We start from the raw sequence: 17,332 nt of genomic DNA on the forward strand, positions 1-17,332 counted from the left end.
GCGAGATTTCAGGAAGAACTTGATGCTTCCGATGTGAAAAGACTGCCCCACTTCCAAGCGACACCTGGGCACCTACCTCCATCCTTGCAGCGGTCATTCGAGAACACAGGTTGTCCTGGAATCTGCCTGAGCCCAGAGTTTCCCAGGAAGAAAGAGCTGGGGACAGGTCTTGACAGCTGCTGTGTCCCAGGCAGTGTGTGATGTGTCAAGTTACTAAGAAAAATGGAGGAAGTCCCTGTCCCGAGATAGTTATTGTCTTATTGAGAAAAGACAGAGTCCAGGGTGACCCTTGCTGTCAGGGGTGTTCACCCATGGCAGTGAGGGTGTGGGCAAAGGGGCTCCTAAATCTGCCGAGATGGTTAGAGAAAGGCTTTCTGAGGAGGTGTCATTAGCAGAGCCTCGTGTGATGGGTAAAGCATGTGTTAGCATCACGCTTGAGGGGCAGAGGGAACCGTGGGTCAAAGGCACCCGGGCTTCAGACCCTGTAGCCACGGGCGCCCCACCTCCCCCAGGGAGCACGCATAGTACGTAAGAGAGTGGAACCAGAGCTCGCGGAGGGGACAAGAGGAGCACACAGCGAGAGCCGGCCCAGAACGTGGGGGAGCCCTCGGTCGCCCCCCGCACCCCCGCTCAGCAGCCGCTCTGTCTCTCCCCGCTCCTCCCGTACTTCTGGCTGTCCCTTGGGGCCCACAGAGGAGAGTGGACCGCGATCCCTCGTCCACGGTGTGCGCTGCAAAGCATGGAGCTGAAACGCGTCCGTGTATAAAGACCTTCCCAGCTGATTTCACAGGACTTCAGCTCCCTCCCGCCTCTCTCCACACCCCCATTACCCCCAAGCACACACACATCCATCCCAAACTGTCAAACCGTTTGTTCGCGTGGGTGTCGCATTCAGAGTTACTTTCCTGAAAGAGTCCATTGAGTTCGTAATGCAATGCCCCATGGACCTCAGAATGGCCAATAGCCAGGGGCAAAGAAGTGACGAGAAGGGAAGAATGAAGGCCGTTTTAGACTGGGCCAGTGTCCTCCCAAATTTATTCTGGGTGAAAGGGCGATGTCTGGCTCCGAACACGCTTCTGCGGGGAGCCGTGAACCCGCGGACACAAAGGCCCCGCCCTGGGCGGCACGGCCACTCCCCCACCAAGCTCAGGCTTTCTCCAATCAGCCCGCAAGCATCTCTCTCCGCCCTGGATCAGCCCACCAAGCACCGTCTAAGTTATGCGTTCCCTGGACCGTGTGTCCTCTTTCCAGGTAAATAGAAAGATGCCTCCCACCTCTAGGCTCTCTCCACCACCACCATCCCATGTTTTTGTGGTCTAGGAAGACACAGGTGCAGGGAACTCTAGGAAGGAAACTAACTGCCAACTATCGTGACCTGCTCTCACAACCATCATCATACCAGGGAGTTTCCAGGTGTTGTCTTATCTCACCTTCACAGCATCCCTGCGCGGCAAGCACTGTTATCTGTTTTCTGATGCGAACACAGAGAGTGAAGGTTACCTAGCTTGTAAGTATCAAGCTGGAATTCAGAGTCTGTCCCCCTCCCGAGCTCACTCTCTTCCCGCCGCCGACACCGCCCAAGCATCAGACCCTCCTTCTGCACCCCTGCGTAGCTGGCAGCCCGGGGCCCATCCGAAACTAGAAGACCACATGCATGGATCTGGCTGCTCCCCGGCTGTCTCTTGGTCTCCCTCTGACCGTGGGGGGACTCTTTTTGCCTCACCTCTCCAGGAGGTTAGCACTTTCTCCCCTGTGGCCCCACACCTCCTCCCAGATCTGGAAGGCCTTCCTGGGAGCTCTACAAGCAATAGTCTGGGACTCCACCAACTCGCCTCCCTGTAGACCTACACGGAGAAGCCAGACGTGGCTCCCAAGGGGACCAAGCTTCCTGAGTGCCATGCTGGGTGCCCTGCCATCTAACCCTACTGTACTGAAGAGAGAGTCTTGGAGGCAGTCTCCAGGGTGGGGCACTGGTGGGCCTGGGGCAGTGTCCTGAAGACTCCTGTTCATGCCCTCTCTGGAGAATCCATTCTTTTCCTCCAAGCCTCCCCTCCAGAGCCTCTCCTCCATGCTTGGTCCTGGGGAGAAGTGAGAGCAGGATGGCCGGGATGTTACCACTACGCAGACAGGGCTTTGGCAGACCCTGACCCTCATTCTCAGAGTCACCTGGAAGCCCTCAGGTGGCAGGTGGTGAGTTTCACGGGACTCCTGTCTCTGTTCCACTGAGCCCAGACCTCCACCTTGTCTCGCTTTGATTTTCAAGCCAGGGGGGAGAGCAAATGACACAGGCAAAGGCACAGAGAGCTTTAGAGTGCGTTGTGTGGACAGGACCCCCTGGGCTCTGGGGAGCACTTGGGGGACAGAGCGTGAGAGGGCTGACGTGGCTGAAGTGACTAAGATCAGAAAGTGACGGGCCAGCCCAGGAGTCAGAGACTTTGCCTGGACAGTGGCCAGAGCCGTTGAAGCTTTTCAGAGCAAGCGACCAGTCCCCAGATCAGGTATGTGTCCATGACGACCACCTGGCCATGCGAGGAAGTCAGATCGCATGGAGGAAGACCGAGGATAGTGTGATTGAGGACACAGATCCGCTTATCACCTCCTCTGACACTGGAGCGGGCACGGATTCAAAAGACACCTGGGCGCCAGCACTGACGGTCCCTGTGTTTATCACACACGGTAGGAGAGGGAAGGGGAACAGAGATGCTTGCAAGATCCTAGCTGGGTGCACGGTGATCCCATTAACCTTGAAAGAGGATCTGGGAGGACAATCAGGTTGGGGGTGGAGGGAGGGAAAATTAAGAGTTCATTTTTAGACGTGGTGAAATCTGAGGTGCCTGAGGGACATGCATGTGGAAGTCGAGGTGTCCAGTAGCGATTGGATATATGGATATGGAGCTCGGGAGAGAGGTCTGAGCCAACAATATAGATTTGGAAAGCATCCGTAATGGCGGCCTTGGGAATCCTCTTGCAAATCAAGTTCTCACCACCTCATCTGTGTTTTGGAAATCCAGATTTTTTGTTCATCAGTTTTGTCTTAAGCAAGAAAAGGGAAGCTACACCCCATGTAAGCCCCAGGGCACAGTGGCTGCTGAGTGTTCTGACCCTCAAACTCCTTCACCACCTCCCCGGGTACTGGAGGCACAGGATATAGTGTGTACTGTGTGGGGAAGACCCACAGGGACCCAGCACTCCCCAGCCACTTGCCCCTCACCCGTGAGGATGATCCCAGTCTGGATTCCAGCAGCTCTTACCTGGGTTAGAAGGGCTCAGACTTGGGTCTCCACACCCCTAACTATCCATGTCTTTGATGTGTCTTCATGCAAGACGATTATGCTTGCTAATAATGTTGTCAAGTCTCCCATCTCTAAACAGCATAAGCTGGCTTATGCTTCTGAGCAGCTCTGTGCTCACAAATGTCCATTTGTGACAGTCCCCAAGTGACCAGGCCTCTGCCTCAGACCCTTGAAGATCACTGTGGTGAATTCCCAGCGGGTGGACACTGCCCCGTGGACCTGCCAACGTCACGGAATAGCCATAATACCATCCCCACGTGCTACCTGCAAGACCGAAATATTTTTAGGCTTTCCAGAAAGATTTCATTTCACAGTGTTTCTGAAAGGTTGTAATTAACCACCATGAGCAAGAGAATGTATTTTTAAAAATAAAAGTGGAGGAAAGAGAGCAAGCCAATCATCACGGTTCTGTCAGGGTTTTCAGTAGGTTCCTGGCATCCAGGTGGCTGAAGGAGGGGAGGGCGAACCAGTGATGCTCGTTCCAGGCTATCAGGGGAGGGCGCCGGCTCGGATTTGCTCAGTGGTACCTCCTTCCTCCTGACACTCTTCCTGCAGGGCCATGGAGGCCACCCTTTCCTTTTCCTCCTTACAAGTATCCATCTCCCAGAGCCCAGGAGGCCCAGGGACCTGAGGAAGTGGCACCGGGGAGGGTGGGACAACCAAGATCTCATGTTGGTTTTATTTAGAATCCCCAGAGACAGGAAAGCCATGGGGCTACAGGTTCCTCCTGCCAGCTCCTTTCTTTCCAAATCGCCCTGACTCCCCCCCACCTCCAACCCCACACCCAGTGCCCAGAGATGCCTCCGGGCACCCCTTTCCCTCCCTCAGGAATTTATCTCATGAATCGGATTTATTTGTATTCATCAGTTCAGTTGCTCAGTCGTGTCCCCGCCACAACCATCATCTTCTCCCTGTCTGCTCTCACCTGGGCACTCACGGCCAAGCTGGAGGCCGCATGCATGGTGCTCACGTTGCTGGCAGAGAGCAGTGCCCCCTTGAGAAAGACAGGCGGAGGAAGAGTCTCCAGAGCCTTCAGTAGAGTTTTCACCTGTGCTCACCACTCATCGCTGCCCAGAGGCCCCATCTGGAGGTTCCTAGTGGACTCTTGGCTTTGCCCCACCCTCCTTGCCTCTCTCCCTCCCTTACTGTCTTATCTCTCTAATGTGCAGTGAAAAGAGCCCTGGACATTTTTTTTCAATTTGGTCCACATATACAAGTTGTATGATCTTAGAATAAGACACCCTGGCTCTCCTTCCAGTTCCGAAATTCTGTGCTTCTGCCTGAGGTTGGGTTCGTGTCTAATCTCCTCCTACTTTGGATAACTATGGACCTCAAAGTAGAAATTATTCCCTGGAATCTGTTGGATCCCAAAGAGCTGTGTTTTTCCTGGAGCCTGATTCATTCTCAGATAGAAATTTACACGTTAGGAGAGCCTGATTCTGCAAGTTCCTTTTCCTGTTGCATCAAAATAAAATCAAGCAGTCAGCATTTGGTGACTGAATTAAGAAACGAGTAAATAAACGATCCTGGCTCCTGGGAAACTTCTGTGGTGGCTCAGATGGTAAAAGCATCTGCCTACAACGAGGGAGACCTGGGTTCGATCCCTGGGTTGGGAAGATCCCCTGGAGAAGGAAATGGCAACCCACTCCAGTATGCTTGCCTGGAAAATCCCATGGACAGAGGATCCTGACAGGCTACAGTCCATGGGGTCTCAAAGAGTCGGACACGACTGAGCAACTTCACTTCACTTCACTTCACTGGAAAGGAAGCCAGCAGACTTTGGAAAATCAGGAAGCTATTTCTCTTTGATAAGAGCACAATCGAGTTACAGGATTTTTCTTTTGTGTGTGTGTTGGGTAATGTCAAATATACTTTCCGTCTGTGGTCATCCCCTGCAGTGGCCCTTAATCAGGGACTCCTCAGAGCTCCCATGGCTTTTCCTTCAAATCTACCTTATCACTGTGTACCCTGCATCAGCCTTACTTATGGCCTTCTTATCTCCTCCTCCTTGACCACTAAGTTCCTTGAGGGCAAATTCCCTGTTCATCATTGTAAACTCAACTGAGGCTAGCACACAGGGGCGGCCGGTATGACATGTCACAGTTCAGTTCAGTTCAGTCGCTCAGTCGTGTCCGACTCTGTGATCCCATGGACTGCAGCACGCCAGGCCTCCCTGTCCCATCACCAACTCCCGGAGCCTGCTCAAACTCATGTCCATCGCATTGGTGATGCCATCCAACCATCTCATCCTCTGTCGTCACAATTACAGAGCCCTTGGGAGTTGACAGAATGGTCCCAGACACCCTCCATGTGGGAGCTTCCAGGGTGACGTTGGTTAGAGAGGATTATCCTCCTTCCCAACTAAAGAGACCTGAGGTTCAGGGAGATTCTGAGACTTGCTTTCTTCAGGCAACTAGTGAATTCAAGCCCTGCCTTGAGCCTAGTACTTTCTCCTAATCTCTTTCTCATAAGTGGACGAATGAATGAAGGCGTCATTGGATGGAGGTCCTAAAGAACCAATGAAGTAGGTAAAATTTCATTGTCGGGATGATGACGTTGGAATCCTAGACAAGTTTAAAGTGGCGGAAATGCAGTTCCACCCCAGACTCCAGGTGTTCCAAAGCCTCCCTGCAGGGAGGGAAACAGGTGCCCATGCCCCTCCTGCCGTGACCGACCAATTACTCCTCCCGCTTCCCTCCCGCAGATCCTGACGGTGTCCGGACCTCCTGAAGGGGGGACTCGAGTGACCATCCACGGTGTGAACCTGGGCCTGGACTTCTCGGAGATCGCCCACCACGTGCAAGTGGCTGGAGTGCCCTGCACGCCCCTGCCAGGGGATTACATCGTCGCTGAGCAGTGAGTCCAGTCTGCTCGGGCCCACACCCTCCCTCCACCCCCTCAAAGCTTGGGGAGGATTCGCCCCTCTCTCTCTCCTCTGGGACTGCTCCAGGATCCATCCCCCGTCTCCCTCTTCCCAGGGACCCCACTCCCTGAAGCCTTCCCAGGACTCTCTCCTGGCCCACCTCCACTCCTCGAGTGTCCTGTTCTATGTGATTTCCAATTCCTTGGCTCCTCTGGCATCAGGGCTCCCGGTGCCAGGCCGCCCCGTGGTTGGTCTCCGCCTGCCCACTGGCTGACTGAGCTGCCTTCCCAGCCCGTCCGTTCTCCTCCTCGGCCTCCCCCTTCTCCTCCTCGGCCTCCCCCTTCTCCTCCGGCCCCCTGTTGGAAGGCATCCCACTTGGTGGGCTGCGGGCAACAATTTGTTTGGCTCGTGGGGCTCTGACAGCAGCTTAATCCGAACAGGGCCTCCGCCGGAGCAAATTCATTTATTTCACTAAGGGAAATGTCAGCTGGAAATTAGAAAATAGGCATGTAGCGGTGGACGGGCGAACGGGGCTCCCGGAGTGACATATGTTCCAATTTGGGGTGCTCATTTGGCAGTGGCGGCCGCTGTGGAGTCAGTGGACAGGAGGTGGGCAGGAGGCTGGGGGGCTGCTGGGGGTGGGAGGGCAGCAGGAGTGATGTTCCCCCGCTAGGGAGAAAGGGAGGGGGCCGCCAGGGTCTCCTGCATGATTTCTCAGGCGGAGTTGGGCCACATCACCCTGGGTCCAGCGGGCACGCAGCTCTGCAGTGGGCACTGGGAACCTGGCTGTGAGCAGGGCTGGAAGCTGCGTTCTCCCCTAAGATGCCACACCTTGCAGCCTCCCTCAAGCCAGCCCTGAGTAACAACCAGAAAAGTGGCACTGGCAACCGTAAAAAAAAGACAGTGTGTCTTCCATCGGCATTTAGGCTTTCCCATCCATTTCTTGCTTCTAATGAGTAAGGACTCTGAGAGATAGACATTGTTATCACTATTTTAAGAGCAAAAGACCCGGAAATGAAATGACATCCCCCCACCCCCTCACCCCCGTTCACTCAGGGCATAAGTGGCCGTAGAGAGTTGGAACTCAGGTCTCCTAAGTTTTGGTTCAGGCCTCTTGCTGTTCCCTAACAGCCAGGGGAGACTCCCAGATAAGAGTGGCCTGAAAATCCCATGATCCGTCAGCATGTGGTTTTCTGGGTCAGAGGCCGTGATTCCAGGATGGCCAGGACAGGGTCAGAGTCGGGGGCTGAGTTCCCCGACTCTGGGGACTCCCAGCGGGGGAAGCAGAAGCCGCCTGCCTGATCCTTCGGACCTTCAGATCCTGCAGACTGAACCCTTCATTATCAGCCTTGGCCCTTCAAGGAATGAATCCTGGAGGAGAGACTGGCCAGGTCTACAGGAAAGAGATGAAGAGGCAAATGGGGAAATATTTAAGTAGCAATTCTGAGCCAGGAGGGGAGGGGAAAGCTGGCGGGCAGGAACCAGGAGCCTGCGGACTGTGGTCAGGCAGTCTCTATAGAGCCCAGTGCCCGGCCAGACCCAGCTAGACACTCAGTCACACTGAGCCCAAATCCGCCTTGGCCTCACAGACGTGCCCTAGGCCTCGGGACACAGGCCAAGTCTCCAACTTGGTGACATGCCACAGGATTGCAAAGGAAAGGGTTTGCGGGAGATGAAAGGGTAAGGCTTTGAACTGAGAGGTGCTGAGTCTTGGGCAGCTGAACATAGAAATAGCCGGGGATCTGGGATTCAAAAAAATCTTCTAAGTCCTGCCTCATCTACTCCGGGCAGCCCTGAGACCTTAGTAAACTGCTCCGTGTCTCCACTCTTCACTGGCCTCAAGGAAACCATGATTCTAACCGCGTGGGTTTTGGGGGAGAATTCAGTAAGATGAAAACGAGGAGCCCGTAATATGCCTTGGGAACATCAGGAAAGCTTGTTCCATCTTTGAAATCAAATGCATCACACCCACACAGGTCCCCAGGGAAGAAAGTTCCCTCAAAAAAACTGAAAGTGAGGATACGAAAGGAGCCTGGGAAGGTGAATGGTTGCCAGGGGTCCTGGCAAGGCCAGGAGGCACCCTAGAAAACCACCCCCACTGTCTCCTTGGGCACGGGGCAGGCAGGAGGTGGCAGGCGCATTCCGCACCTCGGCTGCACGCAGCCCTGGCTTCCAGCGTGTCAGGCTCATCACTGCTCTCAAGGTTTCAGAGTTTGTTAACATCATTAAAGCCTCCATCCCGGGCAGTGAGCAGCAGGCACAATCATTACAGATGTCTGCGAGAGATGAATTTGGCTAAATGGGCCCAGTGCAGAGTCCCGGGCACGGGCAGGATTAGCGGGCACGGTAATGACTCACCATATGCTTGTGCCACGCCATCTATCACTCAGCAATTAGGTTAATGTTGGTTAAAGGGTCCTGCTTAGTCCTGCAATCAGCGCCCCACAGGTCTGGGGAGGGCCGGATGACTCCATCACCGGACGTTTCCTGGGTGATGAGAGGCAGGTTGAGGCTGCAGCTCAGCCCTTCCTGAGACAGGGGCTCTGTATGAGACAGACTCCGCTTAGGATGAGAGACCTGCCCCGGTCTCTCTCATCTGCTGTATCTATGAGCTCAGCCATGCCTTGATGGATGTTAGATTGCATGTGATCCCCACCCCAAGGATGCATGCTCATGGGGAGAAAAGCACCACCCATGCCAGTCTGCAGGAGGTGGTGCAGGGTGGGGTGAGGGCACTGGGCTGGGTGCCAGGAGCTCAGCTATTGATGAGCTCTGTCACTTTGGGCAAGTCCCTTTGCTCCATGATCCTCAAATGTCTCATCTGGAAAGTGGGTCTGTTGAAACAGATCTCTGCAATCACTTTTACGGTCCCTAGGATATCAGAAACGATAGCCTCTATGCCTCATAGGATCTACAACTCCCATCATTAGAAAGCATTATCAGTGGCACTAATGTGAATCCAGAAGCCTACTATCTACCAGGAGGAGTCAAGCCTTCAAATGTGGAAGCTAACTGTTAAAGGGTTATTTAGTCTAATTCCTCATTTTACAAGGAGAAACTTTAAACATCCCCAGCTCCTGTCTCCTGGTAATACACAGGGAGACTGAAGCTATCAGGGATGCTGGGAGGAGGCAGGGAGACAGGGAGGTAGGCGGCCCCCAGAAGTCTAACCACAGGAACTTTGCTGACCTGTAAGGCCTGAAGGAGGGAGTGGTACCCACACCACTGCCCGTGGTTCTCTCCTGCCAGGGAGGGAGTGGGTGCAGCTGGCTAAGTCTCAAAGCCTTAGAAACCCAGGTCTTCCCAACCTTGCCATCCTCCACCTCCGCCAGCAACCTCAGCTCCACCCCAGGACAGCCACCTTGTCCACCCTGTCCCTTCCACAAAACACACAGAGAGCATTCCGCTGATTTTAGGACAGCAGAGTGGAGGAGAATCAAAGGCATGAGCTTTGGAGCCAGGCTGAACCTGGATTTGAATCACAGCTCTGCCACTTGCCAGCTCTCTGGCCATAGATGAGTCACTTAGCACCTCCGAGCCTTGGTTTCCTTGTCTGTAAAAATAGAGACAGTAAGACCCACCCTTAGGATGTCTGAGGATGACATGAGATCCTGTCTGGTACAGCGCCTGCCACATGCAGCTCAGTAAGCTGGAGCTCTTGTTATTATTGAGAGACTCCACTTTGGCTTGACCCTCATCCTCAGTATAACCCTCTGCACTCCCTACAGCTGCCCTCGAGCTCAGGGATCAAACACCAGCAGGAGTAACAGATCCTCTCAGTCAAGGGGGCCTCTCCATCCTTCACTGCAAGCACCGGGTCCCAGGAATGAAAAGGAAGAAGAGAGACAGGTGGCCAGAGTTCCCTACAACGTGGTCTGCATCCTTAGCATTCTCACCCAGTTCTTAGACTTACCAAACAGACCCTTCTGCAGCCCACTGCCACCCCTGTCCACTCTAGAGAGGGATGGATGAAGCAGAAGCCCACTCCACCGGCGGGGAGAGCACTCGGCTGCAGGCCCTCCCTGCAGACCAGTCCCTGGGCCCCCAATCACTCCCTTCCAGGAGGGACACTCAGAGCCAGCTGCAGGCACTCAGCCTTGGGCCCTGGGGCAGCGCCCTCTCCCCTCCGTCCGCCTTCTCACAGGTGCTTGACACGCAAAGCTCACCTTTTGGGCCATGAACCCTGAGCAAGAATATGTTCTGGAAAAGAGAGTGTGCCAAGAGGCCCCAGCCCTATGGTTCACCCCCTACAGGGACAGCAGAATAGGCCATCCTGGGCCTTCTCCTCTCTTAGGTCCCAGGAGGAATAAAGATGCCCATGACCTTCACGTGTTCTCACGTTTCCTCTTTCCCGGACTTCGAGCCCACCCTGATTTCCTCCTGCTTTTTCTTCTCGAGGGTGGTTCCAGCACAGTGACCAAGGTTGGGTGAGTGAGGGACAAGAAAGCGTTGACGAGAAAGGAAAGAGACTCATCTGCTCCCTCCTCCTCTTGGTCTTCCCCTCCCCGCCACTTCCAGCAGAGAGCAGAGATAATCCGCTGATGCTGCTGGAGAGGGCAGATCAGCAGGATTGGATGGCAGGGACCCCAGACAGGAGCAGGCGCTGGGGCCCAGGAAGCCCGATAGGAGGGCTGTGACTCCAAGCAGGAAGCAGCGTGGAAATAACCCCACGCAGTACCTCAAATGAAGCTTCTCAAATGCTCCTCTAATGAGGTTTAAGGAGACAATTATGTGTAAAATACTAATTGATCATCACTATCATCTTTACTGTGGGTTCATAATTAATTTATTTATCCTTGGTGAAAAGGAGGGGAGAACAGCCTTCGACACGCACCCACTAGTGTCTTGTCGAACTTAATATGCTAAACGCAATAAGACAGTTATTGCATGTTAAGTAAATATTCACCAGGAGTGAAAGTACTTATTTGGGATTAACTGTTATGAAGGAGATGGAGCTCGGTGGCATGCCGTGTGCGCGAGCACGCCGTGTATTTGTTTAATGCAAGTTTTATTACATCGAAATGAAATCTCTGTTTAGTTACCTTCCTTCCTAGAGAAGCTGTTGAGATAAGCATTGCTCGGTTAAACACGGATCTTCCCCACCATGCCTGGATAATGCTGAGGATTACTGGAGAGGGGTCTGTTTTTCTGGCTCCCCCACTAAGCCAGCCTACCAAGGGCACCAGCCTGCTCTGAGCTCTTAAATGGCATTGGGAGGAGGGTTTCTCTTTACTGAGCCTGGTGGGGCCATTTCCCACCCACCCCATGCCTTAGGATTCCGGGCAAGAGGTCCCCCCAAAAATCTGATTCCTTCCCTTCCTCCCATATGCTCCAGCTGCTGCCCACTCCTAGAGGTGGCTGTGGCCAAGGCAACCGGTCTGTAAATGTGCTTGTTGTGGCTTATCTCAGGCACCAGGGAAGCCCCCACCCCACGAGGGGGCATCGATTTTGCACAGCAGCAGAGGGAGTGCCCCGCCCCCTCTTCCCTCCAGCTCTCCTGTTGACATGAGACATGATTTCCAACCCCGGGGTTGGTTGGCCGCCTCGCCCACCAGCTTCCTGCGCTCAGCCCTTGATTAAGTGAGAGTCCAGTGTCGACTGCCGTCCTAATGAACTTATCCACCTGCCACCCCGTCACCCGCTGCCCCTGGACGCCGCTGCTCTCACTCAGCCGGGAGCTCCGGTTCGGGGAATTCACTGTCTGGCCAGATTATCTGTCCCCTCACTGCAAACCACAGGGAGGGAAACGAACCACACATGAGTCAGCTTGCCCAGTCAGTCCTCAGTCCTTCTTCTCGGGAGTGTTCAAGTGTTGGCCTGCCACTGCCTCTGCCCTGCCCCTCGGTCTCTCTGCAGGGCATTAGGTTTATCCCACGGATATTGGAACAGGACTCAGTGCTGAGCCCTGCACGAGGCACTGACTGCAGGCTTGTTCGTAGAAATAGGCAGCATAGCGTTTTGAAGGGACGCAGGTCTTTAGAGACGCGCTCATCCACCTTCTCACTGTGTCCATGAAAGATTAAAGCCCAGAGAGGGAAAGTCCTTGGCCCAGGGTCACACAGCCACACGGTTGAGCAAGCTGTCTTGGTCCAGCCCTGGTGTAAGACTGTGTTGAGTTACTCACCGTGACTGTGGTGGGGTGAGCAAACAGGGGCAGGAATGCCAGCTGTCCCCAAGTCTCTGATGGGAAGGTTTGCTGTCTCGTCAGGATCGTCTGTGAGATGGGCCACGCCGTCGTGGGAACCACCTCTGGGCCTGTGCGCCTGTGCATCGGCGAGTGTCAGCCGGAGTTCATGACCAAGTCCCATCAACAGTACACCTTTGTGGTGAGTACTGGGTCTTGTGCTGGGCTGTGCTGCTGCTGCGTCGCTTCAGTCGTGTCCGACTTTTGCGACCCTCTGGGCTGTAGCCTGCCAGGCTCCTCTGCCCATGGGATTCTCCAGGCAAGAATACTTGAGTGGGTTGCCAGGCCCTGCTCCAAGGGATCTTCCTAACCCAGGGATCGAACCCACATCTCTTCTGTTTTCTGCATTGGCAGGTAGGTGGGTTCTTTACCACTAGCGCCACCTGGGCAGTTGCTGGGGTGCAGGTTCCCAGAAAGGGCACATTTCTGCTCCCAACTTCTCCCAGGAAAGTCCCACCCTCCCCTTCCCAAGCCAGTGCCTCTAGGCTTCTTGCAGACTGAGTAGGAAACCAGAAAAAGTAAAGCCTGTCTTTCCCGGGTGAGTCGCGTTCACGACCAACAATGCTTCTTCGGACACTTGGGAGTCCCAGGGAGCCACAGGTCAGGGTTCTGAATAAGCAACATCAGACCTTTCTTAGAAAGTGGATCCTCAACTCAGGGTGGGGAGGTGCTGCCCTTTGTCCTGCCAACGTGATATCTTTGTCTAATTCCAGCCTAATGAGGACAGATAGCCTGAGGGACCTAATTAAAAGGGTCTATATTTATCCACATGCTTTTTTTTCTGCCAGGGATATTGTAAGAGGGAGTTTAGAGGAGCCATGTGAAATCCTGCAGGGACACGTGTCTGTGTGTGCGACCACGGGGAGGAATATAAGAGTGAGCTGCTCTGTGTACTGGTGTGTTGCATGCACTTACGCACATACACAGCCCTGAAAACACTTCTTCACACCCAGGCAACAGGTGGAATCACAAAGACTGTCTTTACTCCTTCTGAACAACCCTCTTCTGGGGCCCAGAAGTCCCTTTTCCGACACCTAACCAACATTGTTTTATCAAGTTCTTTGTTAAAAAGCGTTAACACCCTGCAGAGGGGGTCAAACCAGCCTTGCTCAGAGTATTGAAAAGTTATTAGATCACAAAATTCTCTTCTGCCTAAAACATTTTACTGCTTATGTTAGGTTTTCCGGTCTCTGCCTTGTTATCTCAGCAACTCTACCTTCCCTTATACCAGTCTTTTACTGCTTATGTTAGGTTTTCCGGTCTCTGCCTTGTTATCTCAGCAACTCTACCTTCCCTTATACCAGTCTTCTCTTGGGTCGGAGGGCATCACGGGCTTCCCAGTTGGTGCTAGTGGTAAAGAACTGGCCTGCCAATGCAGAAGGCACAAGAGATGTGGGTTCAAGGCCTGGGTCAGGAAGATCCCCTGAAGAAGGAAATGGCAACCGCCTCTTCTTGCCTGGAGAATCCCATGGACAGAGAAGCCTGGTAGGCTACAGTTCATAGGCTCGTAGAGAGTCAGACACGACTGTAGCGATTTAGCACACACGGATGCATACAAACATGCATGGCCTATATCTGCAGCCCACCCCCCCCCCGCCCCATCCGAAAGGGTCTTGTGTGAGAAGCAAACTCAGAAAGACTAGATGGAGAGAGAGTAGTAGAGTGACGAGCAGGGGGGGCTTCAGAGATCACGTCGCCTTCCTCCTCTCTTGACAGAGGAGCTAGCAAGACTGATTGCCAGCCCAGACTGATGCAGAAACTTGCTCCAGGAGTGAGTAGAACTTGCTTGCATTGCGTCGCTAGTGAGTGGCTAATGCAGACTGGAGTTCATATTGTGTGGTTGCTCAGTTAAATGCACTTTCCACTCCACTCTGCTGCCCACTAGGCAGAAACAATTTCTTTCTGATGCATTCTAGGCCAGTGACATTTCTTTTAGGCTTCAGGGCGATTGTTACAATTTAATGAGCTTAGTAGAACATCCCAACCAACGATGGGCCATCCTCCTGGTGAAGGTCAGGGAAGCCAACATTACCCTGCCGTGCCCCTCTCAGGCTGAGGGAGGGCTCGAAGGACGTGAGCTTGGACCATTAACAGAGACTCTTGGTGGCCCAGTCCAGACACGGATGCTTTATTCAGCCCTATCGATTTTGTGCCAAAAAAATCAGTACTGCTCCAGATAGAGAAGCATTCTCAATTGTTCTCAATTTGTAAACTAATTGATAGATTAGTCAGTGTCATCTCTGCCTTCCCATCAGTGTTATGAGCAGAAGACTCCCCGGGGAGTTAATTACTTGCCAAACATGGCCTTTCTGCCTTCCCTGGATATGCCCGGAGCCTCTTCTTAGAAAGGGTCTCAGCTCCAGGGTAGGCAGAGAGTGTTTGGAGTTCCCCCTTCTGTCTTTTTAGGTCTAGCCTGGGCTTCTCCCTTTGGGCAAAGCCTGAGCCGTGATCATGTCTCTGCTTCCTCCCAAAGAACCCTTCCGTGCTGTCACTCAACCCCATCCGAGGGCCTGAGTCTGGAGGCACCATGGTGACCATCACCGGCCACTATCTCGGGTCTGGAAGCAGCGTGGCCGTTTATCTGGGCAACCAGACCTGCGAGTTCTACGGGTGAGAGGGGCTTGGAGGAGCTCTCAGAGACCGTGCGTGTGTGGGCTGTGCACACATACATGCACATGTATGCCTGCCCCACCGTCTCCATGGTACACGTCACATCCTAGCCCCAAACCCTGTTCCAGTCGCTGCGAGAAATGCCTGCCAGTAGTCAGTCTGTATCGCATCATAAGGGCTAAACAGTCCTACGAACACTTGCAAGTGAGGCCCATGAGACCTGCTCCTGAGCAGGGCTCCCAGGAGCGCTCAGTCGCCATCAGGATCGAGGGTTCATTAGGTCCCCACCGTGGTGACTCCAGAAGCATGGCCTCTGTCCCCACGCCACACACAGATGCCTCCTTGGGGCATCTCTAGTGTGTAAAAATTGAAGCCTGCTATTTGGCAGGTATTCCAATGAGTCTCTGGGGATGTAGAGAATCTAGAGAGAATTCCGAAAGGGATCTTTAGATGGGAACCCAACTTGCTCAGTAGACCTCCTGCCTGGACCGTACACGGCCTGGGGCCAAGACTGTGTTTTGGCCGCAGGCCAAAACTTATCTGCATAGTAGATACTCCATGTGTCAACTGACCAACCAGACTCCAAGCACTGGCTAAATAGTCGTGTTTTAGAAAAATCCAGAAAGACAGGCGTTCTCCCAAAGCCCAAGGAGCCGTGCCCCCTGCCCCACCTTCTCTAACTCCCTGCTCCAATTTGTTGCCTCCCCAACCCAACCAGAGTTGGAGCTCAGGTAGAAAGAGACACTGATACACACTGCTAAGGGACGTTCCCTAGCCTGGGGTAGAACAGGACAGAAGAACCCACCCTTCAACTGGGGGAAAGCCCCTTCTCAGGCCAGAGGCCGCCTCACTTGCTTTGGCTCCTAACCCTCCTGCGGTCTGCCTGCAGGCGGTCCATGAACGAGATCGTGTGCGTCTCACCCCCGTCATCCAATGGGCTGGGGCCGGTCCCCGTCTCCGTGAGTGTCGACCGTGCCCGAGTGGACAACAACCTTCAGTTCGAGTACATAGACGACCCCCGGGTGCAGCGCATCGAGCCCGAGTGGAGCATCGCCAGGTGAGGTGGAGGAGGCGCCCAGCCGCCGCGCCCGAGCCCCTCCCACCCCGGGGCGGCTCCCCCCGCGTCCTCGGGGAGCGTGGGGGCAGCTGCAGAGGGTTGTCTCCCTCACCCAGCCTCTGCTTCTTCCCAGTGGCCACACACCCCTGACCATCACGGGCTTCAACCTGGATGTCATTCAGGAGCCGAGGATCCGCGTCAAGTTTAACGGCAAAGAATCTGTCAACGTGAGTAGCAGCGCGTCCACCCGGCCCTCAGGAAACGCGGCCCTGGGTGTGTTTGGCAAGGTGATGGGGTCTGTGTTAGCACTGGGGCCTTCGACTGCCAGAGCAGAGTCCGCAATCATGGCCCCAAACACCGGGGCCTTGCAGTGGTTTTTATGATTACAGTATAACCGTTGCTCATCAGAAGGTCACAGCTCTGTGGGCTACAAGAGCACGTGACTCCTTATCCCAGTATGGCTCCTGAGCCTCGGATATGGCGCCAAAGGGCTCCTGTTTTCTGCCATGTTCCCTTCAAGGTCTGATAAGAGGAGTGTGAGAGGGTGAAGAAATTCTGGCTGCAGATTCAGATGTTTTCAAATTAGAAATAGGACGCTGCCGTCTATTAGCTGGACACCCATGATAAAGTCGTTTAACCTCTCTGATCCTCGCTTCCCCGGCTAGAAATGCTGATGATAAGACTCTCCTTGTGGACATGTAACATGCAATGAGGCTGGCACTTGATAAACGCTAGTCACTGCGTGCAGATAATTCCATGCTGGTTGCTAAGATGATCAAGCTGAACATTTCACTTCACTCTCCTGGGCAGAGCCATGTAATTTAATTTTTTTTTCCCCACTGTGGATTTTTGTGATGTTAAAAAAAGTTCTCTATCGTCAGAGCAGAATGTCTGCTATGTTGTTATAAATTTTTTAGTTTGTTCTACTGGCTCCATCTTTCTCTTTTCAGTCAATATGCTCTGAAACATTATTGTATTCATAATTATAGTCCAGGAGATGCTATTATGGCCATCATTTTTCACATGAGTTACTATTATTACTGCTTTGACCTTCTGGAGATTGACGAGGCTGAGATGGAGATGGAAAAGGTGGTGTTGCATCGACCCTCTTTTTCCTGACGCATTCCCAGCATGCTTGGGGCTTCCCTGGGAAACAGAAATACACAAAATGACGGACTTGCCGGAAGGCTAGATCTGGAAAGGTCTCGGAGATCATCTGGTCCAAACTTCTCCTCGTGTAGCTTAGAAAATAGGGCCAGAAGGGAGTAATGACTTGCCCCCAGACATGAAGGCGGCAGGTGGTAGGGCCAAGCTCAGTCCCACAC

The 17,332-nt window shown here is 53.6% G+C and overlaps 1 protein-coding gene across 3 annotated transcripts in view; it reads left to right on the top strand.

Annotated features, from left to right (window-relative positions):
• The window catches only part of PLXNA2 (plexin A2), a 232,926-nt gene that overhangs the window by 186,945 nt on the left and 28,649 nt on the right, over positions 1 to 17,332 (top strand). For all 3 annotated transcript variants that reach the window (XM_061383641.1, XM_061383643.1, XM_061383642.1), the window contains 5 exons: positions 5,998 to 6,149; positions 12,365 to 12,482; positions 14,814 to 14,950; positions 15,840 to 16,007; positions 16,141 to 16,234. In XM_061383641.1, coding sequence (XP_061239625.1) covers positions 5,998 to 6,149; positions 12,365 to 12,482; positions 14,814 to 14,950; positions 15,840 to 16,007; positions 16,141 to 16,234 — 669 coding nt within the window. The remainder of the gene's footprint in view (positions 1 to 5,997; positions 6,150 to 12,364; positions 12,483 to 14,813; positions 14,951 to 15,839; positions 16,008 to 16,140; positions 16,235 to 17,332) is intronic.

This window comes from Bos javanicus, chromosome 16, assembly GCF_032452875.1.
Source record: "Bos javanicus breed banteng chromosome 16, ARS-OSU_banteng_1.0, whole genome shotgun sequence".
In the NCBI taxonomy this organism is placed as follows: Eukaryota; Metazoa; Chordata; class Mammalia; order Artiodactyla; family Bovidae; genus Bos; species Bos javanicus.